The sequence below is a fragment of the Cyprinodon tularosa genome, unplaced genomic scaffold, assembly GCF_016077235.1.
Source record: "Cyprinodon tularosa strain WSP-4 unplaced genomic scaffold, ASM1607723v1 ctg26, whole genome shotgun sequence".
In the NCBI taxonomy this organism is placed as follows: domain Eukaryota; kingdom Metazoa; phylum Chordata; class Actinopteri; order Cyprinodontiformes; family Cyprinodontidae; genus Cyprinodon; species Cyprinodon tularosa.
Window position 1 is genome coordinate 2,259,978 of NW_024038961.1, and position 20,460 is coordinate 2,280,437.

The 20,460-nt window shown below is 37.4% G+C and overlaps 1 protein-coding gene across 1 annotated transcript in view; it reads right to left on the minus strand.

Annotated features, from left to right (window-relative positions):
* gabbr2 (gamma-aminobutyric acid (GABA) B receptor, 2) overlaps positions 1–20,460 on the minus strand; it is a 271,798-nt gene that overhangs the window by 114,851 nt on the left and 136,487 nt on the right. The window contains exons 5-7 of the mRNA XM_038288754.1: positions 17,753–17,818; positions 16,895–17,083; positions 15,385–15,627 (exon numbers count right to left, since the gene is read on the minus strand). Coding sequence (XP_038144682.1) covers positions 15,385–15,627; positions 16,895–17,083; positions 17,753–17,818 — 498 coding nt within the window. The remainder of the gene's footprint in view (positions 1–15,384; positions 15,628–16,894; positions 17,084–17,752; positions 17,819–20,460) is intronic.

Genomic DNA, 20,460 nt, shown 5'->3' on the forward strand with positions numbered 1-20,460 from the left:
CGTTGTTCCAACACCTGCCGCCCCCGCCCCAGTTCAAAGCCAGACTCCTCCACCTGCCCCTCTTCCCGTCTCCGCCCCGGCTCCAAACACACGCTTCGCGGCCATTTTCTATCACACATGGACAGAAAGATAGAGTGTACTGTACCATCAATCGATTAAGATTAGATGTAAAGATAAACACACATCCATCAAGCAATAGAAATTATCATAGTTTGGTTTATCACATCACAACTAGCAGAGAAAACACTAAACCCTCTCCAAAAATAAAACTTTATTATTCTTTTAATTTTTTTATTTTTCAGTATTCGTTTTATTTTTTTTTTTGGAAACCTTTTATTAGTTAAATCCAATTGAAAATAAGCCGCACAGCATTTGTGTTGGTTTACTTTCTTTTCACACTGTCTTCATGGTTCTCCCCGGGTGCTCCGGCTTTCTCCAAAAGCAAATCAACATTATCTTTTGTAAACCTGCCTCTCAAATTTCCTTTGGCTCTGCCTGTTAAAATGTCATTATTTTTATTTTAAAATGGTCTTGTAGACGAAAAGATCATTCTCTTTTTGTTAATTTTGTGGCCAAATTGAAGATATGTCCTCCAAGTATTAAATAAGCCTTTTGATTTTTGTACATTTTTCGTTTAAGGATACTTTTAGTTTCTTTTCATTGATTTTGTTAATGGCCAATAAAACTCTGGAATTGGTTTAATTCTTTGGAGTTGCGCAACAAAACGAGAAACCTCCTTTTCTGCCTCCTGATTGTGATCTGCATGTGTGTCAAACATTTGAAAGCCATGACATATGAAATATAGCAGTGTGCGAAATACCTGTCAATTTTCGGTGGGGTCCCCATCTCCCGATTGTTGCGCAATACCGATCTAAATTTTCTCAATATGCAGTAGGCCTATAACATTTCAAAGTCAAAGGCAGCTTTAATGTCAATTCTTCAGATTCAACCGACATAAAAGGACTCGAGAGGACGTTCGTTTCTCATGCTACGTTCAGACTGGACGCTGCAAAAGCAGCAAAATCGCGTCTGCTGCTTCATTTTTGCTGCTTGTACCAGTTAGTTCTGACGCGCGGCTGAAGCAGCTTTGCTGCTCTGGCTGCGCGGTGCAAAAGTGTGTCTGACGCGCGTTGGGCGGAGCTTCACTATCCTTTCTCTGCCTTGCAGCTATATTTGCTGTGATCAGTGGGAATAAAGTAGTTTTAATATGTTTTTAAGTGAGAAAATACACATGAAAACTTCATCAGTGCAGTCAGTTCATCCAGATTACAATCCTGCCTCCCAATGTTATTTCTGTCGGAGCCGCTCAGACCCCCACATACCGGCGGTGCGCCGACAGAAGGAATCCATTCATCAGCAGCCTCTGGCCGGGTCGCCTCCTCGCGGTTTACCGCGGCAGCTGGTAGGTGTTTTTCATCTAAATAATCCGATCTGCAGGCACCAGAATAATAAAAGCGAACATATTCTGCAGGCAGATGTATATATTTTAAGTTAATTATGCGTTAATACACTGTTTAAGAGAAGTGATCAGAGCGGTCTGTGTCATCAGCGCTGTGTCTCTCTCCCAGCCAGCTCCCAGATCAGCTTCTCTGATTGGTTGAGGCGGCGCGTCAAGCAGCAAAAATTCAATTTTTCCATCTCGAGCAGCAGCGCGTTTGCGGCGCGTCACGCGCGTCAGATGCTTAAACGCGCCCGACGCGCTGCTTCAGCTGCTCAGACGCGCTGTGCCTGCTGCTCAAAACGCGCCGCGGGACCTTTTGCTGCGCCTTGACGCGCGTCAACCATTGACTTTGCATGTAAACTCGCTGCTTCTGTCGCGCCAGCTGCCCCTGGTGTGAACGCAGCATCATTCACCAACAGTGAAACAGATAAAGTGCACAGGCACAACAGATAAGATCAGTTCCTAATACTAAAATTTAAACATTCAATTTCACAATAAAATATAAAATGTACAATAATATAAAATATACAATACTTATGCTAGTGCAAAAAGGCAGATGGTAATGGCAGCAGAAAAAATATTATTATTACCAATTATGTAAGGCTACGTTCACACTGCAGGCCTTAATGCTCAATTCCGATTTTTTTGTGAAATCTGATTTTTTTGCGTGTCCGTTCACACTTCCAAGTATATGCGACTTGTATGTGATCTACTGTGTGAACTGAAAGCGTTCAACCGAAGTGTCCCGCATGCGCACTCGAGGACGCAATGACATCACATGTAGCAAGCGTCCTCAGTGTTTGCGGAAGTAAACATGACTCGTAATACCGCAGCGTATATTGCGTTCTTCTCCAACAGGAGCAGGCACATTACGAACGAAATCTTTTTAAGAAGATCAAAAAGAAAGACCCTCCCCCGGTTCCGGTAAGACCCTTCGAGTTTGGTCTGAATCGAGCTATCTTTCCAAATATGAATTAAGTCAGCAACCTCACTTTCTCTCCATTGACTGCTCTCTGTGTTATCTTCCGCCATGGTTGTTAGTTTTTCCCGCCTCCGCTTAGTAGGACGCAGATTAGTAATGTTTAGTAACATTTGTCAAGTATCAATGACGTGTAGGTCGGATATGGCAAGCCAAGAAGGTCATATTTCGCATTGAATTCTCGCGTTAAGAATGAAGTTAACCCGCAAAAAACGCGCGTTCTCCCGAGATTACGCCGCTTTTTACGCCGTCTTTTACCAACAAGCGCCGCCTTTTACGCGCGTCATGATAGTACCGCAAGACGCGCGTATTCAACGCGCGTTGTGTCGGTCAGAACGCGCGTTAAATACGCGCGTTGTGGCTTGCCATAGCGCCGCCTTTTACGCGCGTCATGATAGAACCGCAAGACGCGTGTTGAATACGCGCGTTGTGTCGGTCAGAACGCGCGTTAAATACGCGCGTTGTGTCGGTCACAACGCGCGTATTTAACACGCGTTTTACTAATATGATAATGATGTTCTTCCTTCTTTTCCTACAGCCAATGCATTTGAACTGGTTGCATCCAATGGCTGATCAAGGCAGCCAGACCAAGAAAGTTCATCACAGATCTGCTTTGTGGAAAACTGCACAGAGCTCAATGTTGCAGCATTGCCAGAATTCACTGCATTGCCGTTTCACAAAGGAATAAATCCACTACATACACTTTGCTGTTATTTTGAATCCATTCCATGCCTATTTTCATGTAAAAACGTTTTGCATCAACATACATCGCCAACTAATGTTTTGTATTTACAGGTATTAGTAGGAATGTTTCACCAACTATCACCACCGAGAGGTGGCGTGGTGGCTTAAGTGACCTCCTTCAATGCAAACGTTTTGCTTCGTGGCAGGTTCGAGTCCGACTTTTCCCTTTATATTCTGTCTTGTCTCCAACCAAGCCCATTTATTTATTTATTTTTTTTCTGAGAATATAATCATAAATGTAGCCTACTTCACTGTTTTTGATCCATCGCCATGCATTCTGTCATGTAAAAACCTTTTATATTGTACTAATAAAATGACAATAAAGGGGACACTTGTCTTCCAGAAAATGTGTCGGTCTGACTTGTTTTCTGAATATTTTCCTGCATATCACCAACCTTTTTCCATAATGCTTTCTACAGCCATGGAGCAACTGCTGTTAAAATTAAATTAACAGGAAGATTTCTTATTAAAAGTGTTATTAGTGCAATGAGAAAAAACTTGCTTAGTTGAGCCAGTGGAGGTTTGATGATCCCCATAGCTCATGTTCTCTGTCTCATACATATACATACATATATATATATATATATATATATATATATATATATATATATATATATATATATATATATATATATATATATATTAACCACGTCACATAAATGTTCTTTCAGTCCACAATGCTTTCAGTCTGCAGATGGCGCCATATAACGAGTAGGCTACTGGCAGAGCAGCAAACAGGTGTTTGCACCAAAGCTGTGGAACAATATAGGCAAGGTGTGTCTCTTTTTCAAGAGAGAACTGGATACTGGATTCTTTCATCTTTTTTATTTATTATGAACTATTATCTATTTCCCACTACCTTTGACCACTAGTCAGTACCTTTACTTATGTGTACTAGAACAAGATCCAAATGTGCAAGAGTCTAATTACATTTTCATTGTGGAGTAGGAGACAAGGTATGGGTGCAGCACCTTCTATTGGGGGTGTATCCAGAAAACAGGTACTACGTTATTTAGATGTTACATTTAATTTTAACAGCAGTTGTTCCGTGGCTGCAGAAAGCATTATGAGCTTGGGAAAAGGTTAGCGATATGCAGGAAACATACAGAAAACAAGTCAGACAGACACATTTTCTGGAGGATAAGTGGCCCCTTTAATGTCATTTTATTAGCACAATGTAAAAAGTTGTTACATGACAGAATGAATGGCGATGGATCAAAAACAACAGAGAAGTGGGCTACATATATGGATTATATTCTTGGTTAAAGGCAAGAGAGAATATCAAAGGCATAGGTTTGATTTCAGCTTTGGCAGGGACACTATTGGTCTTCAGTTTCATTGGTCTAATGTCATTGGTCCTTTGCAAAAAGATGCATACTCTTTTTTTTAATGCTTAATGTGAGCATCAGGCTTTGATGTGTTTAAAGAGAACAGCATAATTTCTTCCTAGATTAATACAAATCTTATAAGCACTACACTCACTAGATGCTGTTTAGCAATGTTTGAAGCATCACTGGCTCTGTTCAATGTGCAATTAGGACTTTTTTCCACTTTGAAAATGTTTGCATTTAAACTTACCAGTAAGACAGAAGGTAAATACATTCCTATTTGACCAAATATAGTCTATATATGCCTGTTATATGTTGACGTAGCATGTGTTTTCTTTTGAAGATGTATAACTGTACAGAGGTAAACAGGTGAAACCCACTCTTATTTTTTTATCTAATATGCTCTCTCTGTGTCATGCAAAATAATACATTCAACGGACGGCAAATAAATGTATTGTATTTACATGTGCACTGGAACTATAAGAGGAACTGACACTGAGGATTTTGAAATATTAACTTCACTATACAAGTTGTACATCTGGGCTGTAGTTAGTCTATGTAGCCCATTTCATAAATTTGTTCTATGGCTAAAACAATTAATCACATCTATCAATAATTTAAATAATCGTCAACTGATTTAGTAATTGATTAATCAATAACTGGAGTATAGAGCCACTAAAATGTGCCTTTAAGCCAATAGAGGGACACGCTTAGAGCAGGAATTATACCAAGATTATGAAAAAATATGTAAACATTTTGCATTTAGGACAAAAAAAAAAGTTTTAGTCTGTCAATATTCTCCATCCAGAACTCCTCCAGAGGAAACGTTTCTGTTTCACCTGGGGTCATTTCGTAAAAAAATCTACTTTAAGGAACCTTTGGGTGATCTGATTATTAATCAATTCATCAAAAAAATAATCAACAGATTAATCAATTTGCAGAATAATCATTAGTTTCAACCCATATTTTATGGTAACGTTCCAAACACATTTCTTCCATCATGCAGCAGTGAAGGGCAGCTGCTTCACCCTGAGGCTGCCCTGCATCATTATATCTGTTTCCTACAATCATATAATGTTTCTATTATACAAGTGCGTTTATAATAGTAAAGGATTATGTGTAACAACCTTTTATCATCATCCTATATTGCTTGCTGTTTAAATAGCTCCTTATGTCTATTTTCTTTTTTAGTGGCATCATCTATAAACACAACACTAAGAATCAGCCTAAGTTTATTCAAATATAAAATCACTTTTAATAATTATAAAAGACAATATAACACTATCTTATCTGTAATGTAATAGTATCCAAAATAAACAGCCAGATTGAAGCATTATTTACCAGACATTAATGTACTAATTTACTTATGGACTGTGTGGAAATCTAGAAAAATAGAATCAGTGTAAATAGAGTTCCTCTGTTTGTCTTCATCCTATTTCTAGAAGTAGAATCAATTAAATAGAACTATTTTTATGTGGAAAACAAAAAAATAGAAGAACGTCAGCATCCTTCTCGTGTTATGTTCTACAAAATAAATTAACAGCTTTTATATACACCTGAACTGCCGTCAAAAAACAGAAAACAGTAATAGAAAAGAAATATTGGTGAAAGGGAATCAGAAATGTTGATAGATTACAGACTGCTCATTTCAACAGCAGCTTTCAGAACTCCTGTCTGACTCAGAATATTTTGTTTTATAGAAGAAATCCTAACTTTGGTTACTTTCATTTCTCAAGTTCCAAAAATCCAAACTATCTCCTGCTTCTTCACAGAACTGCAGTCAGAAGCTTTCGCCTGTTTTAGCCTAGAATAAGAGTGGGTTTCACCTGTTTACCTCTGTACAGTTATACATCTTCAAAAGAAAACACATGCTACGTCAACATATAACAGGCATATTTAGACTATATTTGGTTAAATAGGAATGTATTTACCTTCTGTCTTACTGGTAAGTTTAAATGCAAACATTTTCAAAGTGGAAAAAGTCCTAATTGCACATTGATCAGAGCCAGTGATGCTTTAAACATTGCTAAACAGCATCTAGTGAGTGTAGTGCTTATAAGATTTGTATTAATCTAGGAAGAAATTATGCTGTTCTCTTTAAACACATCAAAGCCTGATGCTCACATTAAGCATTAAAAAAAAGAGTATGCATCTTTTTGCAAAGGACCAATGACATTAGACCAATGAAACTGAAGACCAATAGTGTCCCTGCCAAAGCTGAAATCAAACCTATGCCTTTGATATTCTCTCTTGCCTTTAACCAAGAATATAATCCATATATGTAGCCCACTTCTCTGTTGTTTTTGATCCATCGCCATTCATTCTGTCATGTAACAACTTTTTACATTGTGCTAATAAAATGACATTAAAGGGGCCACTTATCCTCCAGAAAATGTGTCTGTCTGACTTGTTTTCTGTATGTTTCCTGCATATCGCTAACCTTTTCCCAAGCTCATAATGCTTTCTGCAGCCACGGAACAACTGCTGTTAAAATTAAATGTAACATCTAAATAACGTAGTACCTGTTTTCTGGATACACCCCCAATGGAAGGTGCTGCACCCATACCTTGTCTCCTACTCCACAATGAAAATGTAATTAGACTCTTGCACATTTGGATCTTGTTCTAGTACACATAAGTAAAGGTACTGACTAGTGGTCAAAGGTAGTGGGAAATAGATAATAGTTCATAATAAATAAAAAAGATGAAAGAATCCAGTATCCAGTTCTCTCTTGAAAAAGAGACACACCTTGCCTATATTGTTCCACAGCTTTGGTGCAAACACCTGTTTGCTGCCCTGCCAGTAGCCTACTCGTTATATGGCGCCATCTGCAGACTGAAAGCATTGTAGACTGAAAGAACATTTATGTGACGTGGTTAATATATATATATATATATATATATATATATATATATATATATATATATATATATATATATATATATATATATGTATATATATATATATATATATATATGTATGTATATGTATGAGACAGAGAACATGAGCTATGGGGATCATCAAACCTCCACTGGCTCAACTAAGCAAGTTTTTTCTCATTGCACTAATAACACTTTTAATAAGAAATCTTCCTGTTAATTTAATTTTAACAGCAGTTGCTCCATGGCTGTAGAAAGCATTATGGAAAAAGGTTGGTGATATGCAGGAAAATATTCAGAAAACAAGTCAGACCGACACATTTTCTGGAAGACAAGTGTCCCCTTTATTGTCATTTTATTAGTACAATATAAAAGGTTTTTACAAGACAGAATGCATGGCGATGGATCAAAAACAGTGAAGTAGGCTACATTTATGATTATATTCTCAGAAAAAAAATAAATAAATAAATGGGCTTGGTTGGAGACAAGACAGAATATAAAGGGAAAAGTCGGACTCGAACCTGCCACGAAGCAAAACATTTGCATTGAAGGAGGTCACTTAAGCCACCACGCCACCTCTCGGTGGTGATAGTTGGTGAAACATTCCTACTAATACCTGTAAATACAAAACATTAGTTGGCGATGTATGTTGATGCAAAACGTTTTTACATGAAAATAGGCATGGAATGGATTCAAAATAACAGCAAAGTGTATGTAGTGGATTTATTCCTTTGTGAAACGGCAATGCAGTGAATTCTGGCAATGCTGCAACATTGAGCTCTGTGCAGTTTTCCACAAAGCAGATCTGTGATGAACTTTCTTGGTCTGGCTGCCTTGATCAGCCATTGGATGCAACCAGTTCAAATGCATTGGCTGTAGGAAAAGAAGGAAGAACATCATTATCATATTAGTAAAACGCGTGTTAAATACGCGCGTTGTGACCGACACAACGCGCGTATTTAACGCGCGTTCTGACCGACACAACGCGCGTATTCAACGCGCGTCTTGCGGTTCTATCATGACGCGCGTAAAAGGCGGCGCTATGGCAAGCCACAACGCGCGTATTTAACGCGCGTTCTGACCGACACAACGCACGTTGAATACGCGCGTCTTGCGGTACTATCATGACGCGCGTAAAAGGCGGCGCTTGTTGGTAAAAGACGGCGTAAAAAGCGGCGTAATCTCGGGAGAACGCGCGTTTTTTGCGGGTTAACTTCATTCTTAACGCGAGAATTCAATGCGAAATATGACCTTCTTGGCTTGCCATAGTCGGATGAATGCGACCTGGCCGTACAGACACAGGTCGCATTTGAAAAGATCAGATACGTATCGGATTCAGGACCACATATCCAAGTGGCCTGGGTCGCATTTGAAAAAATCAGATCTGTGTCGTTCAGACTGTCATAAAAAGATCAGATACAGGTCACATATGGGCAAAAAAATCGGAATTGGGTCACTTCAGGCTGCAGTGTGAACGTAGCCTATGATATAGCATTTGTAACAGTAACAGTGCAAAGTAACAGTAAATAAATCTAGTATTAATAGTAGTGCAGGAGACAGTTTGTCCGGAGTGATTTTTTTTTTGAGGGGGGCTCAGCTTCCTGACAGCTTGGTGGATGAAGCTTTATGTGAATCTGAGTGTGCAAGAGCCTGAACAGACAGTCAGTCTATGAAAACACACACATGCACAAAGACTGTCTGTCAGTCTGTCTGTCTCTCTCCTTCATGCACGCACATGTCCTGCTTTAATCCAGTTTCTGACGAATGGAACTGGGTCGAATTTGTCCAGAGGAGGTCCGTTGAGGTCCACAAACAGCAGTGAAGACCTGATGTCTTCACGTAATCTGTTCCGCGTTGCCCGTGTTATTAACTGCGGAAAAGCACATGGCTAATTTGCATACGTGAACAGGATTGGCTGGCTCCACTTCGCAAAAAACAGAACATATTTGTGAATAAAGGTTTTGAATTTTAATACTGGACATGTTGAGCTTAAAAACATTTTAGTGACCATTAGCGACAAAAAAAAAACTTTTTGTCCTGCCCTCACTCTTAGCTTAGCAGGTAGATAACCATAATTTCCAATAACCACACTGTAAGCATTTTCTTTGGATTTATTGGCTGGTATGGATGGATGAATGAATGAATGAATGGTAAAACTGCAACAATAAAATATTGTGCATAAGTCTTTGTGTAAACAGAAACAATTCCAAATAAACAGGCACAATTCTCCTAAATAATAAACTCAACATATTCCCTGAATATGTACAGAAACACATAATGACACAAACAACATGTTAACATTAGCCGCTAGCTAGCGGTATCGCTAATGGCTAGTTAGCCCGTATGCTAACGGCTAGTTAGCGCGTATGCTAGCGTCTTTTTAAACTTCTTTCTTGAAATAAACCTCCAAACACAACAAGAAACATAGTGCTATATGTACATAAACGAAATACACATCAAATTACATGCTGTACTGGCCAAAAACGCAGCACAGAGAGAACAGATTTAGCTATGCAGCGTTTACTCGTTAAACAGGAAGACACCAACTGCTCAACTTCCGGTGCTTTCAAAATAAGACTATATCAAAGATTATACATAAGAAAGCTTATAGTATATAACTTAGAAACAATACGCAAATATGAGCAATGGCTTCCTAAGGAGCCAGAACATTTTATTTACATTTTTTTGACACAATTTAAGACCCCCCTTAAATTTAGCTTTTGAGGCTTTCAGGGGGTCTCATGGGTTAAATGGGGGGGTCGAGCCCCCCCGGACCCCTCCGTATTTTGCACTCTGTGTATAACACTATATAACTAAAAGCAGTGTCATAAGCTTGGCACCATAGGCTGTGTTTTACTCCTTTTCCTCTTATCTGCTTTGCTCCTTCATGCACGCACATGTCCTGCTTTAATCCAGTTTCTGATGAATGGAACTGGGTCGAATTTGTCCAGAGGAGGTCCGTTGAGGTCCACAAACAGCAGTGAAGACCTGATGTCTTCACGCAATCTGTTCCGCGTTGCCAGTGTTATTAACTGCGGAAAAGCACATGGCTAATTTGCATACGCGAACAGGATTGGCTGGCTCCACTTCGCAAAAAACAGAACATATTTGTGAATAAAGGTTTTGAATTTTAATACTGGACATGTTGAGCTTAAAAACATTTTAGTGACCATTAGCGACAAAAAAAATATTTTTGTCCTGCCCTCACTCTTAGCTTAGCAGGTAGATAACCATCATTTCCAATAACCACACTGTAAGCCTTTTCTTTGGATTTATTGGCTGGTATGGATGGATGAATGAATGGTAAAACTGCAACAATAAAATATTGTGCATAAGTCTTTGTGTAAACAGAAACAATTCCAAATAAACAGGCACAATTCTCCTAAATAATAAACTCAACATATTCCCTGAATATGTACAGAAACACATAATGACACAAACAACATGTTAACATTAGCCACTAGCTTGCGGTATCACTAACGGCTAGTTAGCCCGTATGCTAACGGCTAGTTAGCGCGTATGCTAGCGTCTTTTTAAACTTCTCTTCTCGGTGACCTTTCTTGAAATAAACCTCCAAACACAACATGAATCTTAGTACTATATGTACATAAACGAAATACACATCAAATTACATGCTGTACTGGCCAATAACGCAGCACAGAGAGAACAGATTTAGCTATGCAGTGTTTACTCGTTAAACAAGAAGACACCAACTGCTCAACTTCCGGTGCTTTCAAAATAAGACTATATCAAAGATTATACATAAGAAAGCTTATAGTATATAACTTAGAAACAATACGCAAATATAAGCAATGGCTTCCTAAGGAGCCAGAACATTTTATTTAAAATTTTTTGACACAATTTAAGACCCCCCTTAAATTTTGCTTTTGACGCTTTCAGGGGGTCTCATGGGTTAATCGGGGGGGTCGAGCCCCCCCAGACCCCCCCGTATTTCGCACTCTGTGTATAACACTATATAACTAAAAGCAGTGTCATAAGCTTGGCACCATAGGCTGGGTTTTACTCCTTTTCCTCTTATCTGCTTTGCTCCGCCCTGCACTCTTTATCTCTTATTAGACCCACCTGTTCCTGCTGCTAGTTATATCTCCAGTTCCAAGCCATTGGTGCCAGATTATTTAAGTTTTTAGCGAGACTATTTCTAGAGTTAATTATAGAGTTCCTGTTTGTATAATGTTCTGCCTGTTTCTGACCCGTTTCTGCCCTCTGCATGCACTGGCTGCTGCTCCTCTTCCCTCCTGGATCTCTCTGGCCCCGGCTTAGTAATGAACAATAGAGTTCCGCTCATCTGGATTACACTCTTTCTTCTGGGCTCAGACTGAACTTTTCCAGTTTTGAAGTGACTGACCTGTGCCTCTACTCCCGCACGGTTTCCAGTGAGCCCGTCGCTGCAGACGAGCAGCCCCATGCTATGCTGAATAAATGCTTTTTAAACATATCACTGTCTGTCTTGCCTGAATTCTAGGTCCTACATTCTGAGCCTTCTGACAGGTAGTCCTGATGTATCTCAATAATTCAAGTAGTTTATATGAACCCAATAAACTAAGGTTTCTTTTCATATACACAAAAAACTTTTTCACAAATCCGTTGATTTTATATGAACACTTCTCGGGTCCATCCAAACTGGGCAAATTTGAGAGAACAGTTCAACCAAAGCGGGAGTGCGTCAGCTGTCGCCATGATAAGTGCTGTCCAGATAGTGGTGGCAGTAAGGAGAGAGGGTGGAAGAGGAAGCTGGATGCCTCCTATCACTAGTACTTTTAGGATAGGGATCTCCCAACATTCCTTTTTGGTTCCTTAGTAGTGGTTTCCCACAAACCTTTGCAAAATATAAATATACTTTTACTCAAGTACGGAAAGTGAGTACTTTTGCCATCTCTGAATATAACATATGGCCAAAGCCCACTTCATGGAGTTTAACAGAAATACATGAATTTTTCATATGTAGTCTGTGTGACACATGCACATGTAAACAGGTTTATATATTTTGGTGTTTATAATATAAAGCTTGTTAGTAGTTGTTAGTAGTTTCCTTTTTTTTTTAACAGAGGCTGTAATTCCTGTTTTGACTCACATCATTCATGTGCTTTTCTCCTGCTGAATGTCGTCCAGAAAAATAAGGCTGTCCCGATTCAGCACAGGAGCCTGGAGTTCTCTTTTCTATCCAGAATAGTGTTTGTACTGACCCCATGACAGGTGGAGCAAGATGAGCATGGAACAGGAGCTACTTGCCCATTTCAGAATTAGCCCTCATTTGGTGAGAAAATCCAAACCATATCTTGATGTTGATTAGACAGCATGATTGTTGCACAATTGTGTCTAATGTTGGCCACAATAAATGCCTGTTTTTTTTAAAGAAGCTTTCAAAAGAAATAAGCCTTGAAATATATATACACAAACATTTTTATTTCCATCTTAGGGTCCTGCTTAGAAAAAATTAGAGCCACAATAAAATGTCTTCAGTGTAAATATCCCTCTCTCATATTGACAGACCAAGCAGACAAGATAAAAATGTAGGATTACAAAACATTATTTTATAATTTTAGAATATCAAAATATTCATGACACTCTTTTAGGGAATAAATCACCCTTTTTGTCATCAATGCTCTTCTTAAGAAAAAGTTGAGAGCAGATGTTATCTGAAACATCATCATTATCTGAAAGGGAGGTATACCATTTGCATTATTTATAATGTCCACTAATTAAAAATATCTAGACTTAAGCAGACCATTCATGTACTTTTTCTTTGGCATATATAAAGACTTAAGATGATTATACAATAACTTGAATAGAAGTCTGTAGGTAACAAAACTTGTGGATTAATAAAAATCAGAGAAAGGTGTTGCGTGCATGAAACAGTAGGTGCATTTTTTTTTTGTTTAGATAATCCTAATTATCCTAATTAACTTATCATATTTAACAGTAGATGATTCTAACAAAAGGCATGAATTGGAAAAAAACTGTTACAAGTCAAGCTACTGTACACAGAAATATTAATGAACACAAATGAGAAACAACCCTAGAAATTGACTTAATAAGTGTCTTCTATGCCAAGAACATCTAAGCACATCTCCAACACTAATTTTGCCATTTGAATGGATTTCACTCTCATAAAAATAACTTCAACAGTGTTCAATTTGAACTCTTGCTCTATAGTTTCTGGGTGCATCAGAGATTAACACGAAGCTGAGTACAGGTAGCTGGTAAATGGCTTTTATGGTATTCGGTGGCAAAAAAAAAAAAATCATCTGGACCTAAGTTTGAACAAACCAATGGAGGTAATTGTACATTTCAGATGAAAAGGGTACCATTATGGGCAAGAGTTGGAGGAGTTAAAGACCTTGGTGTTCACCTAGACAATAAACTCTATTGAAGACACAACTGTGAAGCCTTCTACAAGAAGGAACCCAGCAGACTGTACTTTCTAAAGAAGCTTAGGTCCTTCCTCCTTTGTAGCAAGATGCTGCATATCTTCTAAAAGTCTGCTGTCGAGAGTGTGACATCTTTTACCATCATATACTAAGGTAACAGCATCAGATCAAATTACTTAAAAGCTCAACAAACAAATAAAGAAACTCGGCTCTGTTCTAGGAACCAATCTAGAACCTGAGAGGATTTCTTAAAAGTAAATTCTGGACAATAATGAGCATCCTCTTTAACAAACTCTTAAACAACAACAGAACAGTTCACTACTGAAGATCCTTTCTGTCTATGGCTATCAACATCTACAACAACTCGTTGAAACAAAAAAACAAAAGAAAAGAACACATTTATTTTCCGTTTTGAATCAAGAAAGAAATTTTTAACTGAAATTAATTTTATTTTTAACTTGAAAATTCAAATAAGTGCCTTTTTATATCACATGCTCAGACATTCAAAATTTTTTAGTGATGACCTTTTTACTTACTTGAAAAAGTAACGTCAAACAAATTTTAATATGTTAGTTATCATGAAGCTTTTTTTTTATCAGAAGCTGTGGTCTCAGCATCTTTTAACATCCAAAAAAGAATTTTGGCTATTATAAAATCTATACAGAGCTAAAGAACAACTTAACAGCGACAAAATGAAAGATGGATAAACAAGGTTTTTAAGTATGTGCTGTTTTTTCATTGTGGATTAGAAGACAAATAAATTTTTTTCTTAAATCTATGGTAAATTTGACAACAAAGGCATCTCATTTTTTGCCTAAAAATGAAAAACAAAAAAGGGAAGAGGGTGGAGCTTCCAGAAATGCCCAAAATTTAAAAATGATGAATGGTTGGACTTAAACATGGTTGGACTACAACAACATTTTATCAAGAGGAAAACATAACACATCATCCCTCTATCTATTTTACTAAAGCCAAGTGCTTTTCTATTCTTTTTAGCCTATGAAAATTTCCAAGTAGTTAATTGTTTTCTTTGCTTTTACTATTTACAGTTACAGTTTGATGTGATCTCATAAAATTGTAATTTCAAAAACTTATGTTACCACCCGGCAGCATGCCTTCTGGCTATCAAGGCCAGAAGCATTGTGGCCTTGTGTGGCTAGAAGAAATCAGGAAATATCCTAGAACACACATACAGTACACAACCAAACACAACCAAACAGTCCACTAAAAACTTTTGCCATGGCAGTTTGAATCAATCGTAATTGCAGGAAAGAGAGTGTGCAGATCTGAATGAGATAACCTTACGCTTTTTCAGATGCAAGGATACCCTCTGCAAACAAGATTACTGTTTTTCAAAGCTGTGGTCCATGTCTCTGACTGTTTTTTGTAACATTTCCCCCCTCCATAAAAAAACAAAAACAAACATGATTTCCACAAAAAAAAAAAATGAATTACTGGATTCTCCTTGTTTTTTTTAAAGGCAAATACCAACAGACGAAATAAAATGTGTGTTTTTATATAATAACAGCAGGTGGTTCAATAGCTTTAAATGGAGAGGAAACTGATTATTTACAGTTTGAAGTAATTTTAGGTAATGTAGCTCAAAATAATTGTAATGACTTACTGTAACTCCATAGAAGTTTGTTTCGTTCATGACATCAAGCACCATTTTCCCTACTTCCCGATCATCAACTGTGAAGTTGTGGTACATATTTTGTCCTTGTTTTGTCCGGAGCACTTCCATCACTCGGGTCAAGGTCTTTGCGATTACCCAGATCCCATCATAAGCAAAGCCGTGAAACTTGCTTGCCTCCACACCTTTCTGTTGAAGCTCCCTGTAATATTCCTTCTCATATTCCTTTGGGGTCTGAAAGGCAAGTGAAAGGCAAGATAAATCTGAGAAAATGTACATTCATCTTCCTTTTCTTAACACCTCAGCTGTTGGAACAATTACAGTGGTTACATAAAAAAATGTTAGACTGCATTGAGTGAATGTAGATAAAAGACAAAATAATAAAAAAACAAGTTGCAGTAACTACACACTAAAATACAAAAAAAGTGATGACTTTACTTTAGAAACCGAAAGTCTCATCTTAGGTGTGAGAAAAGAGACACAGTCAAAATGACTGAACTTAACTTTTATAGTCATACTGTCTATGTATAAAATCTCAATTTTCTGGGTGTTGGTGGTTATTTTTATTCATTGCTTGGTCCATGTTCTGATGTCTGCCTCGTAAAAAAGCTCTAGCAAGCATCAGAGTGGCTTGGAGCTGAGCGTATATTTTCCGCTCTCTGCACTGGAAAAGGGTGGCTTGCCAACTTCTGGTTGGGAACGATCTAATGCTCTGGTTGGAAGAGTTTAGTGTCTCAGGATCTTGTTTACCAGAGAAGGCAGATGGAGCAGGAGGTTAAAAGGCAGATTGGGCTGCATATTCAGTGATGCTTCAGTGATGTTGCATCCGTCTAACAGACTCTGTCTGTTAATAGAGTGTTAAGTTAAAAGGTGAGGCTTTTAATATCTTAATTATTCCTCACTTAGGCCATAGGAGAATAAAATCTGGAATACAGCAAAGCAGCTACAGTAACACTAACCAGTGCTCAGTATATAACCAGTGCTCAGTATATACTGTATTTAACTTCACCGTTTGGGATAGGGAGCGAAAATTATTTTTTCTTGTCAAACATGAAAATAACCCACAGTCAATGAAGTAATTTAGATTTTATAAAATCAACAATCCTCCCCATGAGAATTGCCCTAAGGGAAGTTTCAGGACAGACCTAGGACTTTCTAGAGAGATTACATGTCATGGCTCACTTGGGTGTACCCGACAGTAACAAGAAGCCAGCTGTGGAATAGGAGGTCTGTGAATCTATGCTAAAATCATAACCCTTAAAACATTGTCTCAGAGGATAGATGTAGACCTAAATTTATTTAGAAAAAAGCTTTAAACATAACTAAATTTTGATAAAACACTTGCAGGTGTCATCATAGGACCAATGTTTTAGTTCAAGAAAGTTTCCATTTTAATTGTTAACATATTTCTTCGACTATTTCTAACATAGTAACCTGTTAGCGTTACAGGCCAACACAATCCTCCTAAATAACTTATCATTTTAATAAGTGTGTGACTCACTCTGCCAGAGATGCCCTTTACCGGCCGAGAACTGAGCGGCTCAAAGTCCACACTGATGTATCCCTCCATTGCTGTTAGGAGCTTCTTGGAAGTGCAGTTGGTGCTGTTCGCCTGCTCCCACCAGTGTCGTTGGTACCAGCCTGGGATTATCCATTGGTATTTGCTGCCATACATATTCAAGTTGTACGCCTTGAAAAATAATAAACAAAAAACAATCAAAGTATTTCCATATTTTGTTGACTGGAACTTCATTCAGTTTAAGTCAGAAAACCAGACCCGGTTTAGATATTTCACTAATAAGGTGGTCAATAACCAAAGCATCTTTGTTTCCTTAAACGTGCATCAGATTTTTCTGTGTTGTTGAGGTTTGCATACTAATGTAAATATTTTCTGGTATGTGGGTTTCTGCAAAGAGCAGTTTCTTCAATATTTGAAAAAATAGATTAAGCTTTTTTCTGTTATTAGTCACTTAGATTTGCTCGGTAATAGCAACGTAATCGTAACCTAAGAAAACAGCTGATTTGTGTGGTACAGAAATCAAACATATTCAAACTTTTTTTTATTAAACTTTCCTCTATATTATTTTTTTCATAACAATTAGTCGTTGACAGCTTCTACCAAAACATCCTTAATAATCGGCATCTGACCCACAAGTCCCCTCCTTCCTGAAAGGTAACTGCTAGGAAAGTCAAAGACTACAAATTTTTCACTCTACATAAAACATATATCCAATGCCATAAATACGTTTGTTTGTAGCCTTTGAGATTGGAAGCACTTCTCTTTCGTAACTAGTACTTAGACCCTCTCTTTCCCAATATTACCCCCCTGTTATTAGTTCTTTATGTATGGCTGACTTACACAACAGAAGACTTTAGAGGCCAAATGCTCATCAAATTGCCCAATGATGATTCTCACGTCGTTGTCCTGAGGAAAGAAAAACATACCAATAGATTTAAAAGATTAATAGAATAGATTTTTATTTCTCTTATCTTCACAAGCTGGTATCAATTACTATTTTTAATACCTGTGTTTTCAAATTTTCATTTATATTTTCTGTTACTTTAAAATGCTTTGGTGGGTTAAGGACTACATTGATCAAACAAAAAAACCAACAACTTTTTAATAAGGTTTTGCAAACCATAATTAACAATCAACAATCAAATAGTTATATCAAATATGAGATAATCTTATTAATATAAACTCTGCACATCAATCAGCCACTCCATTTTAAGGATAGAAAAACCAGGTAGGCTTGAATTTAGAAAAGACTGTAGCCATATGTATTGAGTCCTGTTTTAAACTTGTTATGAACATTTATCTTAATAATCAGAATCATTTTTAAATCCAGTTAAAGGTATTTAATGTGTTAAGTACAAAGGCAGAAAAAAGAATGAATTAACAAAGTCCTGGTTCATTTTTGGCTTCAGTATTTTTTTCTATGAAGCCAATATTACATTAAAATCTGGTAAAAATAATTAACTCAGTCTAGTGACCTTTTTTTCTTTCATAGCAACAAAGGATTTAAGGTTATATTTATCAGAATGAGAAACCACTAGTCCAGAGAATGAAGCCATATCATTTTGCACACTTCATTAATAATAAAGATCACTTCAGTGCATTGAACTGCTTAAGCCGGGCTATAGAACAGAAATTTGCTCAGGGAGTCAGAGCACAACATGGCCCTTTGAATGAGTTGGTAAATGATTTAGATTCCCTGGTGAAAATTCTGCTTGTTCCAGGTTGGAGGAAAAAAGGTCTGGCTTTGCCTTTTAGTGAGCATGTGCTTATGTATAGCACATAAATATGCACACACAGTCTTGATCAAATGCAGCTGAAATGCCTGCATATAATCCAAAATTGCACAAGAGTGAATAAAATTATACTGACACAGATCTGATGAATGCAAATCTATACAAGACTGCATCAGATGTGCCAAACTCAAAGAGGTCAGATACTGGAATGTTTTCATTCCTGTGCAGATGATAACGAAGCTTAGCTTTCCATTAAGTGACTGAAAGAAGAAAAACTCAATTATTTTGCAAGTCTTTCAAATGAATTTAGGTCCTGAAATATTGTTTAAGAAATCTAAAACAGATTTAGAAATCTTATAATCTGCTAAAGGGGAAAAAAAGGCATGATGTTTTTAAATAAATGTAAAAACAAATCTTTCTGACATCATCAAATACAGATAAAAAAAAAAACAAGTTTGTTTAAAAAAATTTTTGAATGTGATTTTGAAAGAAATAAAAGAAGATGCAGTAGCAACAAATTCAGTTAACCGATGACGTACCCACTCCTGTGAGTCTGGATAAAAGGAAACAATTACAAATACAGTTCATTAGGTTATCCCTTAGGCTGTGGTCCACCATATGTTGAACATCGTTGGATCAGAGGGTGCAGCTAATCACTGTCATCTTAATTTCACCAGATCTCTGGTGGTTTCTCATAGGAGCCAAAAAATGTCTTCACAGAGCAAGTTGCATAACAATTTACATAAAGTGTGTTTTTAAATTAACAAAGATCAGGTAACAGTCCTGGGTACGGCCACGCTGTGCTTTGCATTATTTTGTGTATCTATGTAGATGTGTGGGAAAGACATATGCCAGTGGCAACTCAACAGTGATGCTCTTCCCTGAAGGAAAGGCACTTAACCCAAATGACTCCAGTGATAGCCAAGAGCCACAGGCTGAGTGAAAACCCAAGCCTGTCTGCTAACAAATAGAAATGCGTGCATAGTTGTAGGCAAGGGCATGAGTGAGTGTGTTGGATTAGAGCATTACAGATAGACTCTGGCACCGAAGGGCTCCAAATTACCCTCATTGCTCAAGCATTTATATAACTGTAACAATTACTGTTCCCAGAGAGGGTAGAGTTAAGGGCAGCCTTGACTGCTTCATCCTTGACATGGTTATTTGTATCTTTATGAATGTGATTAATTTGTGATTGTGAGTTGAGTAATATTTCAGGTCTTGTGCACAATCAGGCCTTTAAGGCTTATTAAACACAAACGCATAAATATTGTAATATTGATGGGTCTTTTGTGAGCTTGAGGAAAAGTCCATTAAAAGCTGTGTTGTTTCTACAAACAATAAGAGCTGCATTTTAAAATGATAACACTGACATGATGAGCAAAAACTACCAAATATTTACTCTGGGAGATGGGAATATGGAACGGTTATTACAAAGCTATGGCTACAAATTATTAGAGTAGCTGCTTTTAAAACAAATCTCAGCTTAAATATACTTCTTAACCTGCAGGCATATATAACTAGAACAGAGTCAATAGGTCCTTTAAGCTGTCCAGTGCCTCCAGAGTGAGACTGTTGCTCTGTCTTTGGACTATTTGGGCTAGCATAGGTGCCTTACATTTTTTTTATACTTTATAAAATGATTAAACTTTTTTGATTTTGCAAGAGTGTAATCATTTGTTCTAAGCTTATTCTAGGTGTCTGTAGATCTAAGAACCTCCAACAAATATTTACTATATCTCAATATTATGGTCATGCTGGGCCTTATGAAGAAATCAAAAAATACAGATATGAGAGCAAGGTAGTGATGCCTTTCTA